The sequence below is a fragment of the Sander lucioperca genome, chromosome 4 (assembly GCF_008315115.2).
Source record: "Sander lucioperca isolate FBNREF2018 chromosome 4, SLUC_FBN_1.2, whole genome shotgun sequence".
NCBI lineage: Eukaryota > Metazoa > Chordata > Actinopteri > Perciformes > Percidae > Sander > Sander lucioperca.
Genome location: NC_050176.1, coordinates 29,380,932 through 29,399,107, shown reverse-complemented (window position 1 = coordinate 29,399,107; position 18,176 = coordinate 29,380,932). Strand labels below are relative to the sequence as shown.

Below are 18,176 nucleotides of genomic sequence, written 5' to 3'. Positions count from 1 at the left end.
GGGGTGACGCCGAGACCGTCACCTCTAGACGCCGATTAATCGATTTCAGCACTACGTCTCTCTCCAAAAAACAATGATTATACAGAAAAAGACTGTGTGTGCGTGTGTGTGTCTGTGTATGTCTCTGTATGTCTGTGTCTCTGTCTGTGTGTGTGTGTGTGTGTGTGTGCGCGCGTGCGTGTGTGCGCGCGCGTGTGTGTGTGCGTGTGTGCGTGTGTGTGTCTGTGCATGTGTGTGTGTGTCTGTGTGCGCGGGTGTCTGTCTGTGTGTGTGTGTGTGTGTGTGTGTGTGTGTGTGTGTGTGTGTGTGTGGGTGTCTGTCTGTCTGTGCGTGTGTGCGCGTGTGCGTGTCTGTGCGTGCGTGCGCGTGTGTCTGTGCATGTGTGTGTGTGTGTCTGTGTGCGCGTCTGTCTGTCTGTCTGTCTGTCTGTCTGTCTGTCTGTGTGTGTGTATGTCTGGCTGTGTGTGTGTGTGTGTGTGTGGGTGTGGGTGTCTCTGTCTGTCTGTCTGTCTGTGTGTGTATGTGTGTCTGTCTGGCTGTGTGTGTGTGTGTGTGTGTGTGTGTGTGTGTGTGTGTGTGTGTGTGTGTGTGACGGTGTGTGTGTCTGTCTGGCTGTGTGTGTGTGTGTGTGTGTGTGTGTGTGTGTGTGTGTGTGTGTGTGTGTGTGTGTGTGTGTCTGTCTGCATCTCAACGTAAATAAGATGTCACGTTAAGTTGTAATTGCCAGGAATTCAGATTTGTTTTTCGGCCTAGTATTTCCTGAGATTTTACAGAGGGCATACTCAACAAATATAACAGCCAGATTATTCGACTGCAGCCCTAAAATTTAGGTAACAATGAATTACCCAGCACTATTTCTAACTGTCCTCCGGCAACTCACCTGTCTTTTCCAAAAACACAGAAAAAGACTGTTAAAAGAGTGTGGTCACGCTGACAAGAGGATTAGAGGAGAGGTCTGTAACCGACCACCGCTGATTTTAGCTCCTTCTGTCTGCACATCATCGTCACATCAACGCCTAAAATAACCACTTGAGAGTGTAAAACTTCAGACTCTCACAGCCGGCCTACGGAGACGTCTGGAAGGTAAAAATAGAGACAATAGGCCGGTTTATATTTAAGACGTGCTGCTTTGGAGGGTTTGGTGCAACGCTGGAAGAAGTATTCAGATCCTTTACTTCAGTAAAAGTACTAATACCACACTGTAACAATACTCTGGTACAGATAAAAGTACTAATACCACACTGTAACAATACTCTGGTACAGCAGACTGATCTCATAACGTGGCGTACAGTGCTGCTCATGAGTATAGGAACCCCTGCTACAGTTGACTAAATAGAGGAATAAAAAAAAAAAAAAAAAAAAAATCACCTTTTGGAAATTGATCTTAATGCCTTAATTAAAAAAATGAGGAAAAATCCAACCTTTAAGGACACCAATTTTCTCTGTGAATGAATAATGTATCGTAAATAAATAAATGTTCTTCCTTAAAATACAGGGGGCATAAGTCAGTACACCCCTATGTTAAATTCCCATAGAGACAGGCAGACTTTTATTTTGAAAGGCCAGTTATTTCATGGATCCAGGATACTATGCATCCTGATAAAGTTCCCTTGGCCCCCACATCATCACATACCCTTCACCATACCCCCACATCATCACATACCCTTCACCATACCCCCACATCATCACATACCCTTCACCATACCCCCACATCATCACATACCCTTCACCATACCCCCACATCATCACATACCCTTCATCATACCCCCACATCATCACATACCCTTCACCATACCCCCACATCATCACATACCCTTCATCATACCCCCACATCATCACATACCCTTCCCCATACCTAGAGATTAACATGGTTTTATGTCAGTTAGCCTAACAGCTGGTCTGATTTGCATTGAGAGATGATCATATGGAAAGTACCCCATGCCAGTCTCTAGGTGGACACCAGCAGTTTTAGGGACTTTCTGTTCTGCAAAAGCTCCTCCAGTTTAAAATACAAGGACGAATTACTTCTTATTCACTCAAATCGACTCCTTATCTTTGCGTTTTCTCAGCAGCAAATGTACTTAAAGTGCCCATATTATGAAAAAATCACTTTTTCTGGGATTTGGGGTTTTATGTTGTGTCTCTGGTGCTTCCACACTCATACAAACTTTGAAAAAAATCCATCCATGCTGTTTAGAGTGAGATACAGTTTCTGAACGTGTCCTGCCTTCAGTCTCTGGGTGAGCTCTCTTTTACTGTCTATGGAGCTAGCTAGCTGACATGATCTACATCTGAGCTACTGGGCATGTGCAAGTGTAATCAAAGATAGTACAGAAGAAGAAGAAGAAGAAAAGAGGTCTCACTCTGTAGCTAAAACAGAGACCAGCTGAAAAGAGGAGCTGCAGCAGTGAGAGAGAGCGGTGCAGTACAACAACAATATGGTGTTTTTTGAAAATTAAACCATGTAAACCTATTCTGGTACAACCTTAAAATACAATTATGAACCTGAAAATGAGCAGAATATGGCTGCTTTAAAGTATGAAAAGTAAAAGTATTGATTGAGCAGTAAAATCCTGTCGGTGTTTTACCTTCTTCTATCTGATATTTCTGGATTAATATTCCTGCTGCATTGATGCGTATGTTGCATTTTCCTGCTGCAATTGCCGTCTCAACACCGGAACTAACCAGAGCTGAATTAGCACGACTTTTATGCATTTCTTTCACATCGACTGCAGTCAGATTCACTGTGTTCACTCGGAAGGAATCCCTTCACATGGGGAGGCACTTGTAATGACATTTCGAACACGTTAAGAGGCTGAAAGCCAGTTTAACGCTTACATAACACGGTGTAGGCAGCACCGATTTTCGTTTGTCTCGCTACAGACAATGCTCCCGATTTACAAACAATTCTCCTTTAAAGGTTGTGCTCATTCTAACTCCTCTATACACTGTTGGGTAGTTTAATCTACAGCAATGCATCATGGTCTATAACATCAACATTATTTTTTTTTTTTTTTTTTTAAACGCTGAAAAAAGTGACCAAAAGAAATCGGAAAAAGTGACATAAAAAACATCACCAAAGGTGACAAATACTTGCTAAAAAAAAAAGTGACAAAAAACTATAATTTAATATAATTTAAAAAAACGCCCAAAAAAAGTGACAAAAAAAATTGTAATAAGTGACAAAAAATAACCATCAAAAACATCGCCAAAGGTGACAAAAACATGTTAAAAAAAAGTGACAAAAAACTTTGAAAAAAATTGACTAAGATAAAATTAAAAAAATGGGGAAAAAATGAAAAAAAATTTTTTGAATGAAATCGACAAAAACGTCAAGAAAAGTGTAGAAAACGAGCAACAAAATGTTGAAATTTCGACCCAGAAAAACACAAAGTTGCACGGTCGACGGGAAGACAAGACGAGGGTAAAGGTTGTGCTCATTCTAACTCCGTTATACACTGATGGGTAGTTTAATCTACAGCAATGCATCATGGTCTATAACATCATGTTAGTAACGTCGCTGTCCTGTGAGAACCACGTATCTCTAAAAAGTTTTTAAACTTTTCACGGTGTCAGAAAAACAGCCCCGTTTCCAGCTTTGTGGTGATGCATTTTCCAGCTGATCCGAGAGGCTTTTTAAAGACTTTATTTGGCTTTTAAAGTCCGAGTGTTTAACGTGTTTAGTTGTTCATTATCAAAATCTGTGTTGCCCGTTCACAAACGTGTCCTTTTTCCATGAATATTTACCACCACCATCAAAGAGAGTTGATTGCGATATATGATCTCAACGCTAGATGGGAGAAATTCCCACACATTGGACCTTTGGCTGTGGATTTCCACTGGACGCGGAACGTCTGCATCTAGTGGTGCTCCGCCGTCCGTCAATACCCACCAGGTCCGGATTTGTTGCGGCACGGCTGCGGCCATGACTGACAGCTGTAGTCACGAGGACCCACGAGATCTCACGAATTCACGTAGAACAGAACCACAAAACCACCACCAGTTAGTTTCCATCCAGAGGAGTAGAGGGGAAACTACTCTGAGCTGTGTTTTCAAGGTGTAGTGCAGGGAAATATGATCCGCCGTGAGCACGGTGGATTTTACTTTGAAAATCAACCGGATTTTTATTTTGTTTCTGTGCTCGACTTCCTGTCCCGCACTATCTGCCGTGTGCTGAATTGCTGCGGAGCTCTCCGGCGTCCGGCAAACATAGAAGCTCTGGGTATCTGCTCCGGAGGACTGGGACCGCCGGAGCTGGGACGGAGTCGGGACGCAGACGTTCTGCAGTCAGTGGAAATACACACACTGACTTTAATGGAAACCTAATGACTCCGTCGCCGTTCAGGAGCCGCTACGCATCCAGTGGAAATTGCCGGGAATGAAGGAAACATAACGGAAAACTTTAGAGATGCACCGATAGACCGGCCAGTGACCGGCAGGTCAGTATAACATATGGTGATTTCATGCCGGTCAACGCTCCAATTAACTGACAACATAAGTTATACCAGTTACATTTCTCAAGGACGCACGCACACATGGACGCCACAGCACGGACGCCACAGCACGCTCTCTTTTTCCTTTCTCTCAACTTTTCCGCCGTGTGTGGCGCGTACCCGCTCGCGGTGTGAAGGCGTGTCGGCGCTGTTCTCCCACATGTAGGAACCTGGTGAATTAACCTGCAACATGTCAGCTGTTTGGGAATTCTTCAGCGTGTGTGCAGAAGATAACAAGTTTACAATATGCAACACCTGCAAGGAGAAAGTAGGGCGTGGAGGGACGACACCAAAAACCTAAATCACATTTCTTTAGTTGGATATTGGACGTGAAAAGAAGGAAATGGTTCTAACATTGCTCTTTAGATGTGTGTGAATGTCCCACACCAGGAGTAATTTATATAGTTCTATTTTATAGTGATCCATTATCTGTTCAACACATGTTCTATTAAAGAAAAGATAGAAAATAAATACGTGTGTGCTGTAAAGTGGTTAGAAAAAATGAAATCAGAATCGGCTAAAATCAGTATCTCCTGGCCTAACTCAAAGAAAATCAGAATCGGCCTAGAAAGTTGTAATCGGTGCATCTCTAGAAAACTTCACCCTTCAGTTTATCACAAACATTCAACATCAACACATCTGGAGATACGTGGTTTTCACTGGACAGGAAGGGGATGGAAACATCTGGAAAGTAACTACAGCTGTCAGACAAAAGTAGTGGAGTAAAAAGTACAATATCTACGTCTGAGGTGTAGCGGAGTAGAACTAGAAAGTTTTATAGAAAAAGAAATACTTAAATAAAGTTCCAATACCTTAAAATGTGTACACAAGTACTAAAGTACACACACTCCTACAAACACACATTCCTAAACACACACACTCCTACAAACACACACTCCTACACTCTCCTAAACACACACACAAGTACACGTACCTTAAAATGTGTACACAAGTACACACACTCCTACAAAACACACACTCCTACACATTCCTAAACACACACACAAAAGTACAAGTACCTTAAAATATGTACACAAGTACTTAAGTACACACACACTCCTACAAAACACACACACTACTACACACTCTTAAACACACACAAAAGTACAAGTACCTTAAAATGTGTACAGAAGTACTTAAGTACACACACACACTCCTAAATACACACACACAAAAGTACAAGTACCTTAACATATGTACACAAGTACTAAAGTACACACACACACACTCCTACAAAAACTCCTAAATACACACACACACAAAAGTACAAGTACTTAAGTACACACACTCCTAAACACACACACAAAAGCACAAGTACCTTAAAATGTGTACACAAGTACTTAAGTACACATACACACTCCTACAAACACACACACTACTACACACTCTTAAACACACACAAAAGTACAAGTACCTTAAAATGTGTACAGAAGTACTTAAGTACACACACACACACACACACACACACACACACACACACACTCCTACAAACACTCCTAAATACACACACACACAAAAGTACAAGTACCTTAACATATGTACACAAGTACTTAAGTACACACACACTACTACACACTCCTACACACACACACACATCTTAAAATGTGTAGAAAAGTACTTGAGTAAATGTACTTAGTTACATTCCGATACTGCTGTCTTCCAACAGGACAGGCAGCTGTGACAGAGGCTAGCCAGCTAGCTTTAGCTTAGTTCCCGTGCATTCACTGATTAATCAGTTAGCGTTAACTCCACTGAGCGGACAGTGAAGTCAACACTAAACGGTAACGAAAAAACACACTACACAACATTTCACTTTCGATGACAGGGCTGATAAAGGCTCTGAATACCCGCGGCCTGTGTCGAAAGCTAATGCTAAAGCTAATGTTGTCGGGGGTTACACGTAGACTGGCTAATGCTAGCAGGTTAGCCAGGCAGCTAACAGCTAGAAACTCGGATAAGAGGAAATTAAATAAGACACACACCGAGAAAGTTCCGTGGGAGCGGGGCTTCGGCCGCCTCCGTACCTGTCGTGTGAAGCACAGCAACCGGCGTTTCTCCTCTTCAACATCACAGGAATACCGGAGGAACCGGGAGGAAAACAACCGGACACACAGCAGCAGCAGCAGCAGCAGATACAGCGACCATGATGCACTGCGGGAGGAGGGCCAGCCAGCGGCCGCTTCTTCTGTCTTCTGTTTTCACCAAAAGCTCGCTGCTGCCACCTGCTGGCCAGCGGTCGATAAATTAAATTAAATTAAATTAAATTAAATTAAATTAAATTAAATTAAATTAAATTAAATTAAATTAAATTAAATTAAATTAAATTAAATTAAATTAAATTAAATTAAATTAAATTAAATTAAATTAAATTAAATTAAATTAAATTAAATTAAATTAAATTAAATTAAATTAAATTAAATTAAATTTTGTGTTAGGTGTTTCTCGGAGTTCCTAAAATTCATTCATATAGTATTAATCCCAGATTTTTTATTTTGCATTTTGCTTTAAGGATATTTTCTTTGGTATGTTTGACTTTGAAGCTGAACATGAAGGTAAACACTTCATTATAAATCTTTTATTTCTATATGCTAAATACCAATCTTTTCCGGTTTTATGAATGAGTTTAGAAATTACATTAATTCAATTAAGTACTCAAAAAACACTAAGGCTGTAAGAACTCTGGTTCTATGTGACCTCAAAGGTTTATTAATAATTTTTTTTAACTTTTTCTCTGCCTACCAGCTTGTCCACTCAGGCCTATCGTGACTGTGGCTGTACCCCTGTATGTTGTGTATCTGATGTAATGTTGTATGTCATCTGTCCTGTGTATTTCGTGTTGTATTTGTCTGTAATGATCTGTATGTATAAATAAAAAAAATTAAAAAAAATTAAATTAAAAAACTGGAGGGATTTTAACTGCTATTTGTCTGATTTAAAGGCTTATTCTGTACAGAACACATGTTGTGTGCAGGCTGATAGTTACGTTTAGAAGTCAGAGAGACTAAATCCGTTCAGATTAGGGATCACCTACAGTCTGTTGTTAATTAAAATCAGCAACAGGTCGCATGTAGAGCATTTTGACAGCTACTCTGTCATAATTAAAACAACTGGAGACATGTGTACAAGCTGATATATATGGGTGTGATAACATTTTATTAAATCGGAATCGGACCACAGTGTTTCTGTGACGATGGGCTTTCCGACCGGAGGGATTTTTAAGTTTGTCTGGCCACAGTAGCGTACTTTTTTAGCTCCTACTTCAGAGCAGGGTCTCTTCCCTTTTCCCTTTTCCCTTTTCCATTTTCCTAGGTGTACTTGATTGGTCAAACTTATAAGTCCCGCCCACTGCCAACTCGGAACTTGCAGACAGAGCAACAACCAACAACGGGACATTTTTAACAATTTTCACCATCTTATTCATCATTAAATTCACTTCTGACAACGTTTTAGGCGAGAAATGAACTGTTTAGATTTCGAATATAGGCAGTCTTGCGAAAAATTGATGCCGAATTGACAATTTGCTTCAGGGGAGAGAGAGATACCCTTTTCTCTTTCTCCCCCACATCATCACATACCCTTCACCATACCCCCACATCATCATGTGGGGGTATGGTGAAGGGTATGTGATGATGTGGGGGTATGGTGAAGGGTATGTGATGATGTGGGGGTATGGTGAAGGGTATGTGATGATGTGGGGGCCAAGGGAACTTTATCAGGATGCATAGTATCCTGGATCCATGAAATAACTGGCCTTTCAAAATAAAAGTCTGCCTGCCTCTATGGGAATTTAACATAGGGGTGTACTGACTTATGCCCCCTGTATTTTAAGGAAGAACATTTATTTATTTATTTACGATACATTATTCATTCACAAAGAAAATTGGTGTCCTTAAAGATTGGATTTTTCCTCATTTTTTTAATTAAGGCACTAAGATCAATTTCCAAAGATGCAAAGATGATTTTTTTTATTCTTCTTTTTAGTCAACTTTAGCATGGGTTCATAAACTTATGAGCAGCACTGTAGGGCTGCAACTAACAATTATTTTCATAGTCGATTAATCTGTCGATTATGTTCTCGATTAATCGATTAGTTGTTTGATCTATAAAAATGTCAAAACATGGTGAAGAATGTGGATCAGTGTTTCCCAAAGACTAAGAGGACGTCCTCAAACGTCTTGGTTAGTCCAAAACTCAAAAGATATTCAGTTTACTGTCACAGAGGAGAGAAGAAACTAGAACAATATTCACATTTAACAAGCTGGAAACAGAGAAATCTTATTTTTTTTAATAAAAAAATGACTCAAACGATTAATCGATTATCAAAATAGTTGGCGATTAATTTAATAGTTGACAACTAATCGATTAATCGATTCATCGTTGCACCTCTACAATCCACTGTATATTTAAGTCCTACATTTTATTGTGTTTTTGATGAACCTTTCCTTTTAAGGACAACTTTGGGGTTTTGAAGATAACGTTCTAACGTTTTAGGGCAAGAAACAACTGCTAATCAACCGGCTTTTTGCATCGTGGAACTTGGGAGACATCCTGACATCCTGGAGAAGTAAGAACCACAAATGAGGTGCAAAATTGTTATTTTCACATTGTTGCTTTTGAATAATGGTTTCTTCAGTTGGGTTTTTATTTCTCAGAGTAAAGAAAGAGGTGGATGATGTCGTTGGGATGAAACAGGAGATCAGTTATGATGATCTGGGGAAACTGGTCTACCTCTCACAGGTACACGGAGTTAGGAAAAAGACGGTTTAGCTCTTTAGGCAGACTGATCTCATGAAATGCCGTATGTATGACACGCCAATTCGTATGCCGTTATCCAGTCCTTCCAGAAAAATGCGTTTTTTTTGTGATTGTTTTGGGCGTGTTCTTAAAAAATGCGATGGAATATGCGGGATATTTATGCAATTTTATGCGATGAAATTGCGGGAACTTGCAAAAATTGCGGTTTCATCGTGGCTTCATCGCGGGGTTTGCAGCTTTTCGATGATGTTCACGTCGCGTAATTACGTCACTTCATAACGTTCCCATGGCAACAGGGGGAAACGGCTGCTCTTGTGTGAAGTAAACGCAACATTTTTCAAATTTCTGCTAAGATATATGTGTGACTTTTTTGCAATGAAAATGCGGGGATTATGAAATCATGCAAGCCCCGCATATTTTGTGCGGAAATCGGCAATTTATGCGGCGAAAGTGCGGCGTATTTGAAAAAATGGCTGATTATGCGTTGAATTATGCGATCGCATAATCACGTTTTTCTGGAGGGACTGATTAAAAGAACAGAGTTGCAGCAGATCTGCAGTTTTCTGGGAGTTTGTTCCAGATATGCGGAGCATAAAAACTGAACGCTGCTTCCCCCTGGGTGGGTCATAGTGTAGCAGCAGATCAGAAATGTATTTTGGACCTAAACCGTTTAGTGATTTATAAACCAGCAGAAGGCACCGTTTAGGCACCGGCACCATTTTAAAAGTATCGATTTAGCACCAGTATCGGAAAAAACCCAAACCATATCCAATCCTACTCCTGGGAGAAGGAGACAGGGCGTATCTTGCTGCCCAAAATGTATCAACATGCCACAACCTAAGGGACAGTGAATATTGATCTGCTATCATAATGTTCTGAAATTCAGTTCAGCTCCCATGTGACTGGGAGAATGGAGAAATTCTTCAAGGACCCGCTGACATTTGATCCAGACAGATTTCACCCAGATGCTCCCACGTAAGTTTTCACAAAATGACGCCTTTTATTTTTAGTCTTAACATTTTACATACCTGCAAACTAGTTGCTTTTCAGCGAAAATCGCTGTTTTGAATGGGAAAATGTCATCCACGTGAATCGTGTAGATCGGAAGATTTTTTATTTGGGCGGCGGGGTCTGAGACCCGGTGCCTTAACAACCGTTATCTACCGCAGTGGTTCCCAACCTGGGGTCCGGGCACCCCTTAGGGGAGCGGCAAAGATCACAGGGGGAGCGCAAGTCTTTATCTGGTTTGAGGTTGAGGTAAAAAAAAAATGTGCACATGTTAAACAAATTAGGATAATACACTAGAATATATAATGAATACAAAAGTCTGTATAAAAACTACATATTTTATGAATGAAACATGGCGGAGAAACGTAAAAAAAGCACTTTTTGTTGAGAGTAACCTCAACTTCGGTTTCAGGGGGGGCTCAGCTTTTCTTAGACATGAGTAGGGGGGGGCGCCAAGGAAAAAAGGTTGGGAACCACTGCTCTACCGGACCGAATAGCAACGCGGATTTTGGTGCCTTATTTAGGTGCCACTTAAATGCCTGCGCTTCTCTCTGATGCTCCGAAAACGGACGTTAGAGGGAACTGAAACATCGCCGCACGGGACGCTAGTTAACACAACACTTAGCAGCAGCTAACGTTAGTCTACCGTTAGCTAGCAGCAGGTAACGTTAGCCTACTGTTAGCTAGCAGCTGGAGTAAACACGGTTAAGATGCTGACAGCTAAACGGTGTAAAGTGTGTCTGTATTTCACTGGAGAGGATTCTAACACCAGACTGTAGCTGCTGTCGTCTGAAAAACAGACTCAGCCTCGCCAGCCTCGTGCTGCATTCAAAGTTATTGTAAAATACCCTTTTCCCATCCAGTGTTTTTTTTTCGTTGTCGTTAACAGGAATTTACTGGTGAAATAACTTATTGTTATAAGTTATTATTACATTTTTAATAAATAATTTAATTTTAAATAAATATATATATATATATATATATATATATATATATATGTTAGAGATGTGTCACCTTTTTCAGCCCTTCTGAGTTTGCAGGTATGATTTTAGGACACTGATCGTTGTCCCAGACGAAAGAAGGGAAGCATTGTACATTAAGTGATGCTGTCTCTTATCTGTTTTACAAGGCCGTATTATTGCTGCTTCCCCTTTGCACTCGGCCCACGCTCATGCCTAGGACAGAACTTTGCTCAGGCGGGTGAAGTCATAAGTAGTCAACGCACACAAAAACATAACAACGCATGACATTAACTCAATGTGGGCTGGGGCGATTGCAGATGGAGGCTAAAGTGGTGATGGCCAAGCTGCTCCAGAGGTTTGACTTCGCCCTTGTGCCGGGACAGACCTTTGATATAGAGGACACTGGCACACTCAGGCCAAAGAGTGGCGTGGTGTGCTCTGTCAGACACAGAGATCAAAACAAGTAAATGGTCTTACAGGGCCGTATAAACATGAGAAGAAACAAAAATGGTTCACGTGGTGTGTATGGGTTTTTGGGTTACTTATGGCGTTTTTCCGAGCGAGCTGAGGCGATACCAAAAGGTGACGTGAAAACCTGCAGACTACTGATTGGTCGGAGAGAATCGTCACTAATCACTGCGTCATCATTGCTACCGACAGACGGGGGTGTCCTGAACGTGATATTGTTTTTCCCACTATGGCCACGCCAAGACCCGCCCTTCAATAGCTACTATTGGCCAGGCGTCCATGCTTACGCAAGGTAACGTAACCTGATTTGTAGAGGTCCTATCCCCTGACCAATCGGCTATCCTAACCCCAATCAATCAAGCTGCTTCGTACGGCGGGTCTTGGCGTGGCCATAGTTGGATTCGTAATTTTGCGCCCTGAACAAACTCGCCATTTTTTAATAGTTTAGCTAGCGGTGTTTTTTTTTTTTGCTGCCTCCAGCTTCTTTTGAAATAAAATGTGTCTTCTGGCAAAAGGCCACATGCCAAGAGTCAAAAACCCACCAGCCACGCTTACCTCATGCATGAGACAGTTAAATAAATGGACCAACAGGTCCCGTTGCTCTGGACGGAGACCAGTGAAGGATGTTAGAAGATCTTTCCCGGTGATGGCTGAGCGTTACTGAGCAGCCTCCAACTGAGCTTGAAGACGTAGATGTGACGTGAGCAACCTGTCTGAAAGTTGGAAGTCTTCTGGTAGCTGTGCCAAGAGAAATCTCAATCATTCCCAATCTAGCAGAGACGGAGAGCGTAGGTATATGTAAGGAGATAACATAGACACAGGCTAATTATTGATCACTAAAATGATAGTTAACATTAGTAATTAAACTTAAACAGCTAATGGAAGTCCAAACTGCCTGAGAGCTTCTCCTGTACTATACGGTAATTCCTCTACTATGAGACAGTAAGTCTCGTGGTTATGACACAATCGTTAGCCTATTTTTATAAAAACGTCTGCTACGGAGCCATAACGTGAGGTACAAGGTAATGGAGCCTTTTATACATTGTCGTGTTTCTTTAGAAATAAACAACGGACAAATAGAGTCTTTAAACTCTTCAGATGTAAAGTTATTCTCTGTCAAAGTGGCGCCAAAATGAATGGCAGTCAATGGGATGCTAACGGGAGGTGATGGCTTGGTAGCATCAAAATGGCGCCATAGGAGGTATGGGTTGTGGAGAGAGACTTACCCTCTTGGCTGGAATTCAGATAGAAAGCAGGTTTAAGGCACTTCCGCACTTGCAGCACTTCGCCGAACCGGATGCGTTGTCCATTAATATTAACAGTCTATGTTTAAAGCCAATGACATCGCCCCTATAGAGAGGCGAAGTCCCTCCCCTTCCGGTGGACCTCATGGGACCTTTCGTTGCATTACAGCCACAATTTTTAGCCCATAAGTTACGACTTCCAAGTCACGACTCACGACTTGGTAGCGTACCAGGCAAAGTCACGCACGCCATCATCCAGATAAACTGTGATTGAGTGAAAGTCGGTTTAGTTACGGTTACGTACAGCAGATTTGTGCGTCTGATGATAAAAATAAAGACATTTAGCACACAGTCAAAGCTGGCTAGCTAAACATTGTGCCGTTGGCAGTATTCACATTAGGCTACCTAACGTTAACGTTGGCTAGCGGCTAGCTAACGCTGACGTTAACTAGCCGTTAGCTAATACTAGCGATTTCTAATCTGCGACATATTTTGGGCTTAATTTAATAAACATAACCTGTAGTAGTACACAATCGTATGTGTATTGTTATGATTACAATGTGCGGAATTACTTTACGTTGCCTATTCATGTCTATTTATTTCTATTTCTCACCGTTAATCACCGGCGTCTGTACAGCATCAACAGGGGTCGCCATTGTTGTTTATGTGTGTGTGACGTCAAAAACTGTAACTGGGAGAACAACCATCTGGTACCAGTTCACGGGGAGTAAGTTACGGGTTTGACTGCCGTTCCAGGACACTTTCACCGGTAGAAGGTCGTGAAAACACGAGTTACGGGCTGCCTGGAACGCAGCATGAGATAAGTCCATACATACCCTTCTCATCTCCGTGCGTGTCGTAACTCTGTCTGACGACTCCACCAGTAGCCTAGCTTAGCACAGATCCTGGAGGTAACCAGCTCCATCTAGCCTAGCTTAGCACAGATCCTGGAGGTAACCGGCTCCATCTAGCCTAGCTTAGCACAGATCCTGGAGGTAACCGGCTCCATCTAGCCTAGCTTAGCACAGATCCTGGAGGTAACCGGCTCCATCTATCCTACTGCTCCCAATAAGTGACAAAATAACGCCAACATGTTCCTATTTACATGTTATGATTTGTATAGTCACTCAGAAGGTGAAGCACTGCTACTTCTGCTAATTGGGCGGAGTGATTAGTGCACCACCTAAAAAGCACCGTTGTTACTCTCTGCTCCTCACCACGGGGCTTCTCAGGTGCTGCAAGCAATATTAAGACACACAAACACACACACACACACACACACAGATTTTCATTACAATATTTATTTTTGTAAATGCAAACACGAATGATGGACCTGAACCCTGAAGAAGATATATGTCAGTCACAATGCATTGGTCATTTTAATTGCATATTGCATTGGCATGATAAATTTGTCACCATCCCTACATTGTGCCTTGGATTGTTTTTGAAGGAGACCAGATTCTACCCGATGCGATGAGCAGAATAAGCAGAGTACACCTGAAGTAGAATAAGCAGAGTACACCTGAAGTAGAATAAGCAGAGTACACCTGAAGTAGAATAAGCAGAGTACACCTGAAGTATCCACAGAGCACCTGGATGTGATCACCACAAACACCCAGCAGCGCTTCTACTCCACTGAGTATGTTTAAATTGCACAATAATATCTCACTATTACTCCGAATATGACAATATTCCGAATTTGATTCAAGTTATGTAAACAGCATATTCTGTTTGGATAATCAGAATAAGGCCTTATACCAAATAAAGCATTTTCTGACTAAGACGTATGTGTGATATTCTGGTATTATTCAGGTTTTAGAGGCATTATTTGGACAGTTGTATACAGCGCGTTCAGAATCTCAATCAACAGTTTGCGGCTTCTTGCCTGTTTGCGGCGTACAATCAGCTCTGTGCATTAGTCGGAATATTGTCTTTTTTCGGTATAAGGGCAAAAACCGGAATACTATGTGCACGTAAACAAAGTCAGTGTCTTCAGGAATGATGGACATGTTTATCTGCATACAGAGCGGTGATCACTCAAGACTAGGGTTGGGTACCGAAACCCGTGCTGGTACGGCACCGGTGCCTCGACGACCGGTATCTACCGGACAGAATTAAAACGCGGATTTCGGTGCCTCATTTTGGTGCCAATTAAACGCCTTCTGCTCCGCTCTCTGATGCTCTGAAACAGACGTTAGAGGCAACAGAAGCATCACTGCACGTGACGCTAGCTAACACTTCATTTGACAGCAGGTAACGTTAGCCTACCGTTAGCTAACAGCTAACTTCTGTTAAAATGTCTGTTTCTGTTCTGTATTTTGCTTGTTTCCTGTTTTACTTTGATAATCTGTTCTCTGTCTTGTCTTGTCTTGTTTTACTATCTGTTTTCCCGCTCTTGTGATTGCCTGATGTTTTCCACCTGTTTCCCAGCCCTTGTGTCACCTGCCCCTTGTTTCCTCGTTACCCCGTGTATTTAGTTTTTGTGTTCCCCTTGTCTTGTGTCAGGTCATTGTATTTCCTGTGTATGGTTTTCCGTGTTGGAGTTGTTTGTCTTCTACCCCTTTTGGTCTCGGTGTTCCTGTTATTTTGATTGTTCCAGTTTTGGATTCTGCCTGCTGTATCAGGACACTTGTTTGGTATGAACTCTGATTTATTATTAAATCTCCTGACAAACCTACACTACCGGCCAGTCTCTGCATTTGGGTTCAACCTATTCTCTGTAGCCATGACATAAACGGTGTAAAGGGTGTCTGTATTTCGCTGTAGAGGATTCCAACAGCGGGACGTTAAGCAGTGTGCAGCTGCCGTTATCGGAAAAAAACAACACAGACGGTGCGTTCACTTGAAAGTAGTAAGCCTCGTGGTGCATTCAAAGTTATTGTAAAATACCCTATTACCCTATTTTTTAAGTATCGGTTCAGGCACCGGCCCCGTTTTAAAAGTATCGTTTTAGCACCGGTATCGTAAAAAAAAAACCCCCAACGATACCCAACCCTACCCAAGACACATTCTGCTGCCAGGTATGAACTGACGTACTCTAGCTGTCCACTTGTGATTGGATCACCCGAGGCGCCTGTTAATGCCAGCTGTGAACATAAGCCTTATAGTGCGTTCCATTTGTACTCAGCAGTCAGATTTTCCGAGGTCAAATTCAGAAACACGCCCCCTTAACCTCGGATTTTTGGAGTTGGGAACTGGGAAGCTGCAGTAACGTACAGTTTATTAGCACTTCTGTCTTATTTGTGTCTCACTAAATCAGTCATATACACAGTGCTGTCCATCTTTCATCGTAGACATGTTGTTACGCTGTTTATATGCACAAAAAACAGCGTAACCAGTGTCTAGTTTTTTGTAGGGAGTATCCTGTAATTTTTTCCCTCCCAGCATTAGACTCACCCATCCCAGAGCGACGACCCCATGGGTTTTTTGTAACGTAACCGCGTAAAGCGTCAGCCTCATCTGGCTCATTTTCTGTAGTTTCTGTAACGTTAACGTCTGCTGCAGCGGCATCCGAAGCGGCAGTATAGCTTTAGGGGCAAGCTTACCAAAACACTGAAAGAGTGAGACTACACCACTGAGCGTAAAGGCTCGGACACACCAACCCGACGGCCGACCGTCAGCAGAAAAGGCAGTCTGACTGATCAGTTGTCTCCCCCAGTTGGTCAAAAACTTGAGCGTACGTTCTGCGCGTGCGCGAGAAGTAATGCGTCTCCATAACAGCAGGTGGCGCTAATCTGTATTGTCACTCCAAAAAAATGAAAACCGGAAATGAGGGAACATCTCTCTAGACCTCGTAAACACAGAGAACGCTGTCGTCAGTCATTGTTTTCATCAGAGAGTGGTGATCGTAGTCAAGAAGGAACATTGTTGTCATTACTCGCTGAACGGAAGAAAATACGATGGCTAGTGATAAGAAGATGCTGGCGTTGTCAGCTCCGGTTTTCTCGTGCACTGATTCGCTAGTCAAGGGCTAGCACTCCACCAATCAGATTGGTCATTGAGTGAAGACCGACGGCTCCTCTGACTGACGACGGCACGGAACAGCCCGGTCTCACAGCGTTTGAAGTTCGTGAAATGGTCACGTTATTGAATCTATTGATTCGTGTACTGAACACGTTAATGTCGTTATTTTCGTGTGGTGAGCACGAATTTTAAAGTAATGTATTTCAACGGGAAGCATATTTCGTGATCACAGAACGATTACGGTAGCGAGTAGTATTGATAAAGCGAGAGACCGGGGATCGCGTCCGGCGTGTTGCAGTTCCTTTCCCCGTTATTCTCTTCCTAACCACAACCGTCCCGTTGTTGTGGCTGGCGTGTGGCGTTGCATTTCCCCGTTGTGGCGTGCCACAGAGAATGCGGATCGCGTCCCGCGTGTGGCGGTCCGTCCCGTTGTTGTGGCCGGCGTGTGCCCTTTAATTTCCCCGTTGTGGCGTTTAATTTCCCCGTTGTTGCATTCGAAAAATCGTGAACTGTACACGAAATAAAAGAGAAAATCATGACCTATGCACGAATCAATAAATCTAAATAACGTGACTATTTCACGAACTGGCGTGAGAGCGGGTTGCACGGAACACAGCGAACAGACTTGAGTCACCGACCTCGCCAGACTTAATGCGTTGTTATAAACTGGTATTGCTAACAATGGCTAACATGGCTAGAGCTAACCCACAGAATGAAAAACGTGACTTGTGAATGGAACGCACTATTAGTGTTAATGGCGGTTATTAAGGCAGTAATCAGCGGTTACATTCTGCATTCATTTACAAAACATTTCACTGAAGAGATAAAGGAATAAATAAAAAAATTAAAAGTTTAAGGCAAATCTAACATCGTCACAGTTTTGTCAAGGGAAGAACTTTCACACCTGAATATATCAGGTATATAATCATATAATATTTAAAGAAAAGAAGGGCAGGAATCAACTCAATACATTTTTTTTTAATATTGGTCGAAATTAAGTTAAATTAAGTTATGAAAAATTAAGTTTTGAAAAAAAAAACTGTTGGTTAAGGCCGTAGGCGTAGATTTCGAGGTGGGGGGGGATGCGGGGGATATGTTCCCCCCAATATTTAGAAGAGGTAGATTTCTCCCCTTAAAATATATGATTGGTTTTGGGAGATTAAGTCCACGTTGTCACTTTCTTCCGAAATTCTTTGTCCCTTTTCTACGGCGCCCCCCTGGGGTCAGCTGAGAAAACATCAACTAAACCGTGCCGGTTCGCACGGATAAAACCGAGTGAACGG

General features: G+C 42.1%; 2 protein-coding genes across 4 annotated transcripts in view; one reads left to right on the top strand and one right to left on the bottom strand.

Annotated features, from left to right (window-relative positions):
• vps54 (VPS54 subunit of GARP complex) overlaps positions 1-6,663 on the bottom strand; it is a 48,314-nt gene extending 41,651 nt beyond the window's left edge. For 2 of the 3 annotated variants that reach the window (XM_031302677.2, XM_031302679.2), the window contains exon 1: positions 6,476-6,663. The gene's annotated coding sequence lies outside the window, so the exon portion shown is untranslated. The remainder of the gene's footprint in view (positions 1-6,475) is intronic. The other variant, XM_031302678.2, reaches the window with a different exon arrangement.
• Positions 6,664-10,042: 3,379 nt separating this feature from the next.
• Positions 10,043-11,757, top strand: LOC116052171 (cholesterol 24-hydroxylase-like). Its single transcript, XM_031302701.2, has 3 exons — positions 10,043-10,223; positions 11,386-11,452; positions 11,536-11,757. The coding sequence occupies exons 1-3, from the start codon at positions 10,159-10,161 to the stop codon at positions 11,683-11,685; spliced, it is 282 nt and encodes a 93-aa protein (XP_031158561.1). The 5' UTR covers positions 10,043-10,158; the 3' UTR covers positions 11,686-11,757.
• Positions 11,758-18,176: the final 6,419 nt, after the last annotated feature.